At 37.3% G+C, this 8,459-nt stretch overlaps 1 protein-coding gene across 1 annotated transcript in view; it reads left to right on the top strand.

The window, feature by feature from the left end:
* LOC113225940 (myosin-M heavy chain) overlaps positions 1-4,446 on the top strand; it is a 68,694-nt gene extending 64,248 nt beyond the window's left edge. The window contains exon 15 of the mRNA XM_026458421.1: positions 4,300-4,446. Within this exon, the coding sequence (XP_026314206.1) occupies positions 4,300-4,446 (147 nt within the window). The remainder of the gene's footprint in view (positions 1-4,299) is intronic.
* The last annotated feature ends 4,013 nt before the right edge of the window (positions 4,447-8,459 follow it).

The raw sequence follows: 8,459 nt of genomic DNA, 5'->3' as shown, positions 1-8,459 counted from the left end.
GAGTTAAGGAACGACCACCAACATGGCCAGATTCCATAGATAACGACACAGGAAGAAACTTAAGTACACTACGACGCCAGACGAAGATACCATTCTTTACAATACAAACCAGGCCTATCAAAGGAAATAACAGACATTGCAAGACGCAACAGATAAACGCACATCGCTATGCGAAAGACACAATTATCTTAAAAGCTTTGGCGACAGGAAGTGACACACGAACCGGAGACGCTACGCATCCTTCGCGCTTGCCGATATAAAAAGTCAACACGCCGCGACAAGGGACAGTTCACATTTAACCACAGTTCGCATCAAATTTCACAAGTCTACGTATCCGTACCAAACTCCGAACACAAGCTCCAAATCGCTTGCGTTACGGCTTTGTTGTAAAATCACTTATACGTATAATTGTAAAAGCAGATCATAATTGTGAAGTAACCAATAAACGTAATATTCCTCGAACTCTTTGCACTTCGTACTTCACTCAAATAAAGAAGATCCCGCTACTCCTCGAAGATAACCACTTGGCAACCACGCCCAAGAAATATAACTATTGTTATTATAGTGTACTTTTACCAAAATGACTTCACCAACGGTAAAATCAATATTTCTTCTACTTCGATAGTATTACCTACCTGTAAGCACTGCTTTTCTTTTACTGCCTCTGTGAGCATTGTGTTGGTTGATGGTGATTTAAAAGATCCAATTGACTGCGTAAATTTCTACCAAATAGAACCTGTGCAGGTGTTTGACCCGTTGAGGAATGTAATGAGTTCCTATAATTAAATAAAAATTCATTTAATTTTACACATTTAATTTTACATTAGTACTTACTATTAGTTCCCGCTAGCAAAATTGATTTTAACGCTTTTTTACAATTTTTACATGACTTTCGGCTTGACCGTTACTAGCCAGATGGTAAGTGGGGGAAGTTAGATGCGTGATTCCATTTTTTGAACAAAAATTCTCTAACTCATTTGATACGAATGAAGTGCCATTGCCGCTACATATGGTGTTAATTAAACGGAACTTCGCCATTAATTCGTATAATTTTTCGATTACTATTCTGGAGCCGTATCCGTTACTAACATCGAACACCTCTACCAATTTTGAATACACACCAAGTAAACTTTATTATTCATGGGGCCCAAAAAGTCTAAATGAACCCTGTACCACGGCTCCGGCGGCACGGGCAGGTCGTGCAAGGGGCGCGGCACGTCGCGGGGCGCAGCTGGGCGCACACGGTGCATGCGTTAGCCGCGCGCTCAAGCTGCGCTGCCATAGCCGGCCACCAGAATCGCGAGCGCGCTTCCGCTTTCATTTTAGCGACGCCTTAATTCGCTAATAATGTTCTCAATGTGTCTCAAGATAAAAATAATGCATATATCTGCGGTCTATTTGCGGATACTTCCGGTACACCTTTCCTCGGACGAAATATAGACAAAAAAGACCTATGATCGGTCCTTAAAATGAACGGCTTTGATCTGCCCTAAAGGTATTGATGAAACTTACGAACCCCAAATATGATTGCAGTTGCTTCTTTTTGGATTTGTCTATACTGTTTCTCAGCCGAATTTAATGACTTTGAGACATACGCAATTGGTTTTTCGATACCATCGTCCTCCGATTGTGAAAGAATTGCCCCAAGTCCGGAAGGTGACGCATTCACCGTTAAAATTATTTTTCGTGCTTCCGGGTTAAAGTGTGCTAACGTATTATCAGACGCCAAAATTTCCTTAATTTGAACAAATGCCTCATCATGCTCTTTGCACCATTTCCACTTACAGTTTTTTTGTAATAGTGTGTGTAAAGGAGCCAGAATACTAGATGCATTTTTAACAAAACTTCTGTAGTAATTTACTAGGCCTAAAATGGTTTTAGCTCGGATTTTCAGGTTTTTCGCATGTATACTTTACTTTTTCTGGACATTTATGTAACCAGTGTTTATCGATAATAAAACCGAGATAGGAAACAAAATCCTGAAAGACACTACATTTATCCTTCCTCAATACCAACACAGCGTCCTCTAACCTCTTAAACACCTCGTGAAGCCTCGACAAATGTTCTTGTTTAGTTTTGCCTGTTATTAAAATGTCATCCAGAAATTGAAGCACCCCTGACAGTATATTTTCTAGTGTACGTTGGAAAATGGCCGGCGCACTCGACAACCCAAATACCAGCCGGTTATATCTATACAAGCCCTTGTGCGTGTTAATATAAGTTAGCGTCCTTGAGTCATTATGTAACATCAGCTGATTGTAAGCACTCGATAAATCTAGTTTGGTGAACTGAATTCCACCGTGAAGCTTAGCAAATAACTTATCAATACGTGGTAGGGGATAATTTTCTATGACTAGTTGTCTGTTGAGTGTTGCCGAATAATCTGCACATAACCTAATACTACCGTCATGTTTCAAGACAGGGACTATTGGACTCGCGTCCTCTGAAAACGTTACTGGTTCTATTATACGCAAATTAACTAAACGATCTAATTCTTGCTCTAATTTAGACCGTAGTGCAAATGATTTAGAATAAACCGGTTTCGAATCCGGCTTTAAATTTAACTTAACTTCAAATCCGTTACAGCAATATAATTTTTCGGAAAATACCTGTGGGTATTTCTGGGTCAATTCGAATCGAATTTGTATTTGATACAATTGTCTTAATGGGGCTAACTTGTAACTTATAAGTGTTGTCTAAATACGTTCTATATGTACTATAATAGAGGGCTGTAGCTCAGATGCATTGCGAGAGTACGCCCGTAGCTACTACGCCCGTAACCTATGACTGTGTCCGCCAAAGCAAAGTATAACATTCTAAGTGTATGATATGGTAATTTGTAGTTCAATATGGAAAGTGTAGCATTAATAGATGTTAGTGACACTTAGATGTGTGAAGTGTTTGTCGATAATAAGGCCCAAATATGTATGCTGTTCAACTACCTGTAAGGCTAGATAAGTGCACGCGAACGAAAATAAACCTGTATTCATGCGACATATAAATAACAAATGCGTATCGTATGGTTAACAACTACAGTGAGAATTATGATCTCTGTAGGATTTTTTTTAATATTTAGGAATTTTTATTTATTCGACGTATATGTAATTCCATCTTAACCTAAACTATAGATTCACCGTCCTCTATTGCTCGTGCTGGACACATTCCATTAATAAATGATATATATCTTCTACTACCCCGCATAACTCGCAATTTGGAGAATTGTTTTTTATGAACGTGTCCGGTTCTCATTCTTAGCGCGATGGCAACTATTTTCCTTTCATAGTCGCGTTCTGCAGATCAAGGTAAACGAAGAGGCTGACACTAAATTGTGCGATACCTACCAGATAATTTTTCTCTTGATCTTATATCGAAATGCTCATTCCACGTTTCAGCAATTTATATTTGAGCAGAAATTCTGAGTAGCATAGTAGTATATTATATTCACATCTTGCCCTTCTGTTATTTCACCCTTATCTAGGATGTCAGCCTCATCATTTCCCTTTAGTCCAATGTGCGATGGTAGCCACTGAAACATCAAATGTACATATCGGGATATAAGTTCTTGTATTTTAGCTATGACCGTATATGCTACTGATGTACTTCGATGTCCGTGAACTCGGCTAACTAAACGCTGTAGAGCACTGTTGCTATCAGTAGAAATAAGTATTTTATTAATAATTGTATTCGTTACGTATGACAGAGCTTTTGCGCCCAGTTACCACGCCTTCATGTACATTAATGGCGAATCTGAATTCTGTGTACTAGGCAACAAGATTTAAATTCCTCTGAATAATACAAATGCGCTGTCGCCGCGTAGACCAAATTCAAGCCAGCATCGCCCGCGTGCCCGTGACGCTCATTTTTAAGTCAAAAAGTAAAAGCTAAATAAATAGAGCGTATTTTGCCATGACAGTTAGACGCACGCGGTATCTGCGCGGAGGCAACGCCGACTCCGCTCTCTCGTGTTCTCTCTTTTGTATCAACATACATATCCCTGAAGACATTTTCTACTTATTTCTACTTTATTAGCCAAAAATCTTCAAGAACTTTAGTGCCGATAAGTTAAGTCTCTAATATGTTTAACCGTAAATATTATATTAATTACACGAATAAAAGAACTTTATAGGGTAAATAATTATCAATGTCATGTCAATAGTTCGATAATCCATAATTCGACTAACATCAACACGTGCTTTACTATATAAGGCGCGCCATTCAATTCAATTTTCAAACTTGGCAACGCTTTTTTTCCGATTGACGTTGCTGATTAAAATGAGGAATCAATTAATTTAATGACAGGGCGTGAAACACAGCTCGGATGACATGAACATTGAACGTGAAGCCCGGGAAAGGGTTGCGGCTATGCTGCACCGGAATATGGGCGCTTCCACAGAGTACGACTTTTCGCAAGCCTCCTTCAATACAGACTCCTTCGACGGTAAGTAAAATCCTTCAATATATGATACATTTATTTCTTTGTACGAGAAGGAAAGCAAATTGGTTTTTCCGGTATTTTATGGGGTCGACTGTTGGCCTTAATGAAATTTTATTGTTATCATGTGTCGTATGTTAAACCCGATTTAATTTCACATGACAAGATCAATAGAAACATTTGATGCTACGTTTCTACCGATCATATGCGCGAAAAACTACCATAGCTCATTACAGTCGAGTAATATTGATATTGACTCCTGGAAGAGTTCTTCACATTCTACCAATATTGTCATTTCATTCCTTATCACAAAACAAATTAATGAGTACGGGTTGAGTTTCTAAGGGTCGTATTCCAGAACTGTACTCAATGCTCAAGTCAGGATTTGAGCAGACTTGAGTATGATTTCAAGCACTGGAAATACGACCCTAATGGCAAGGATTTGAGTATGATTTTCAGAGCTCACTGCAATACTCAAGTCCTGCCTTGAGCATTGAGTAGAGTTCTGGAATACGACCCTGAGTCTTAGGTTTAGTTAGGGCAACCCTTCTGTTCTTTAAAAAACGTATTTCATTATACGCTATAGATTTATTCCTGTTTCTTACTTACCCAAAGTCTAGAGACAAATAAGAATACGTTTAAATCATTTCGTTTTCCACATAAAAGAACGATGTATATTATATGCGTATGTATCGTTAGGTATTTATTTGCTAACTACGGCGGAGCCACGACGTGGACGCTCTGTTCGTTAATAAAGACAAAGACAAAGTCACTTTACAGTCAAGGCAAACGTTACTTGTGCCCTTACTCAGAAGGACCAACATTGTATGAAATAACAAAAAATCCGGGTTCTGTTATTTTAAATTTATTTCATCAACATGCTGGTACATTTACTCGCAGTTTCGCGCAAACATAAACCAAAGTCAAAGTCAAATAATCTTTATTTCATAGGTAAACAAATTACACTTGAAATCGTCATATTTTTTTAGATTAAACTCTACTGCTCATTCGTAAGGCAGATTTCCCTGAAAATAATGAGCAGGATACTCTAGAGGGTTGCTCTTTGTAAATATACATTTGAATACATTTATCATTACAATATTTGATTTAAACATATAATATATGAATATATGAATAATATGAATACCTGAAAGAGCCAAACGGGTCACTACCACAGATTTTTGTCATCGCAGAAGTATAAATACCTTTAAAATGGCATACCTCGTAAATGGCAAATTTTGAAAATCAATCAGAATGTTATTAAAGAAGCGTATACATTGACCCTTAAATGAATTTGAGACTTTATGAAGACGACTGTCAAGATCAGGTAGTTTATTTTTATTCCTCGTATTAACGTTATCTCTACCACTATTTTTCGTTAAAAAATAATATTTTTCTTAACGTTTTCATAAATGTACTGTGACGTTGGTGTAAGAATGTTAATCTCTTTAAACTTATCTCTCAAAGACTCTCTGGGGCCCAGATTGTTTATTGCCCTAACCGCACGTTTCTGCATGACAAAGATTCTATTAAAATCGGCGGCATTACCCCAAAGCAATATTGTGAAAGTAGCTGAAGTAAACCAATCTAGCTGTTTCGACGTCGGAAAGTTTTCGTATATTTTTATCGCGTACACTGTTGAGCCGAATATTTGAAGCATAGAAATTTAGCATCTAAAGTTATATTGAGAAATACACTGTATCTACAAGGTTAAATTTTTCGTTTCTAACAATAATGTTTGTGGAAGTCTGTCTAACATTGGGTACTGTAAATTTCACACATTTTGTTTTTTTCTCATTAAGGAGCAGGTTATTAACTGCAAATAATTTACTAGGTACTTTAGATATAGCAAATATCATAATTGACTACGAAGTCCAGCTCCTTCGGCACTCTAGCAAGTACACTCTGTGCCCTAAGATACCTGACCCCCTAAACTATATTAAACGACCTTTTGGTACTGAGCACAAAAGTGTGGAGAAAAGTGTTAAACAAACTTAATCTTTAATCCGTGTGCCGTAAAATGCATTTTCGCATGACTTCCTGTTGGCATCATTAGCGAATGACGTTTTAAGAATCTTTTTAAGCCAATTTGATCTTTAACGTATAGTTCTTACTTAAATACAGAATACAAATTTCAACCTGCTAAGCTAAGGTTACCGTGGTCTAGCGGTCTAGGACTTGCTTTGCAAATATAGGTTCATGGTTCAAATCTTGTTCGAATCTTGATCGACATGAAAAATAATAATATTTTATTTTTTTATCTCTGTATAGACCTCAGAACAATAAGTATAGATGTAAGAAATGTCTTAGAACGTTATTTTCTCGATGAGAGTCAACACAAATAATTAAGTTATTAATAATTAAAAAACAACGAAAGATGTTTCACTTTAAATTGTTAATATTATAGACATAAAGCACAATGTTCGTTCACTAATCGATTCCTTCGGTGCGGAGAAATATGCGATCATCGCTTTATAGTTGCCTGAGATGGGTAGATAATAATTAATAATGCGTAGGGTGGGTAAGTATAGATTAAACGAATCATGAAATCGCTCTGCAGTTTGCATACGATCGTGTCCTCTGTGATTGACGCATTGTGTTCCACGTATCCTAATTATCTTTTCTGTTTTTAATTGATTCCAAAGTTTTCTTTCCTTTTTTAATATGCCGCACTTAACTGAACTATTGAAATTAGAAATCGTTGTTCTGTATGAACAAGATGTGCCAATAAAGGAAATTGCGAGGCGCCTCCATATAGCGGTAAGTATTATTATTTATATTTGTCACAGTGGCTTCAATTTTTCGAAAAGGTGGTCCTTTTCCTTCCCCTTCTCATGCCATGGATTTAACGAATTATTAGATTTAAAAAATATAAATCTACAAATATAATCTAAATTCGAAACAAAATTATGACGGCTTAATATACGGTGTTATAAATTGTTTGTTCTCAGAGAAATACTGTCAAGCTATGGATCAAGCGCCATAGAGAGACTGGGTGTGTCCATCGTAACCAGCCGGGCCCAACACCGGTGATGTTTACGTTTGCATCCAGCCGTCATCGAGGGGTTGTCAGTAGACATATTGAAGATCCCTTTGCTACTACGCGATCAACTGCTCAAGTTCATGAGATATCAACAAAAACTGTAAGAAAACACTTACATGCTGCAGGTTTTAAAACATACAGGCCAGCTAGAAAAATAGAATTAAGACCCGCCCATCGCCAAGATCGAGTTCGTTTCGCACGAGAGTATTTAGACTTCGACTGGCAAGATAATGTTGTAGTTTTTACCGATGAAAAAGCTTTTAAGTCAGACAAAGACGGTCGCAAAATTTTATGGAGACGACGAGGAGGACGTTATAACGAAGTGAACGTTTTACTAAACAGATCAAGTGGAAGAATAAAGTTAGGGTATTGGGGATGGATGTCATCCATGGGTCCCGGGGAACTGTTTGAAGTGGGTGGTCGTTTTAATAGTCACACATATGTCGAACTATTGCGTGATGTAATGTTGCACAGTGCGCATTGCTTATCCTGACTCTCACATATATTTCGTGTAAGATAACTGTACTGTCCATCGCGCCAGGGTAGTGAGTGATTGGTTTGCATCACAAAACAATATTTCAATTATTAATTGGCCATCTAAGAGTCCAGACTTGAACCCAATTGAAAATTTATGGGGGCAAATGATTTTAAACTGGGACTCATCTAATGTTAGATCTAAAACAAACTTAGAGGAGCTTGTTGTGTCTACATGGGAGTCAATGCGTGGTGGAGATTTATGCTGGTCGATGGTCGCAGGCATGAGAGACCGTTTACAACAAGTGATCGATTCCGAAGGCGCCCCTTTACGGTATTAAAATTATAATGGTTAAATAAGTAAATACTTTTTGTGTAAATGTGTGTTACGAGAATAGTTATTAAATTATAAAGCCAACACTAGGAAAAAAAAGCTATACGAAATGTGAGTGATGTTATTGTTAATAATTTAACATGTAATTCACTGCACTACTGTATAATTTTGAAAAA

This window comes from Hyposmocoma kahamanoa, unplaced genomic scaffold (genome assembly GCF_003589595.1).
Source record: "Hyposmocoma kahamanoa isolate Upper Pololo Valley unplaced genomic scaffold, ASM358959v1 100021, whole genome shotgun sequence".
NCBI classification, from domain to species: domain Eukaryota; kingdom Metazoa; phylum Arthropoda; class Insecta; order Lepidoptera; family Cosmopterigidae; genus Hyposmocoma; species Hyposmocoma kahamanoa.
The sequence above is the reverse complement of the archived record's forward strand: the minus strand, read 5'-3'. Positions and strand labels throughout refer to the sequence as shown.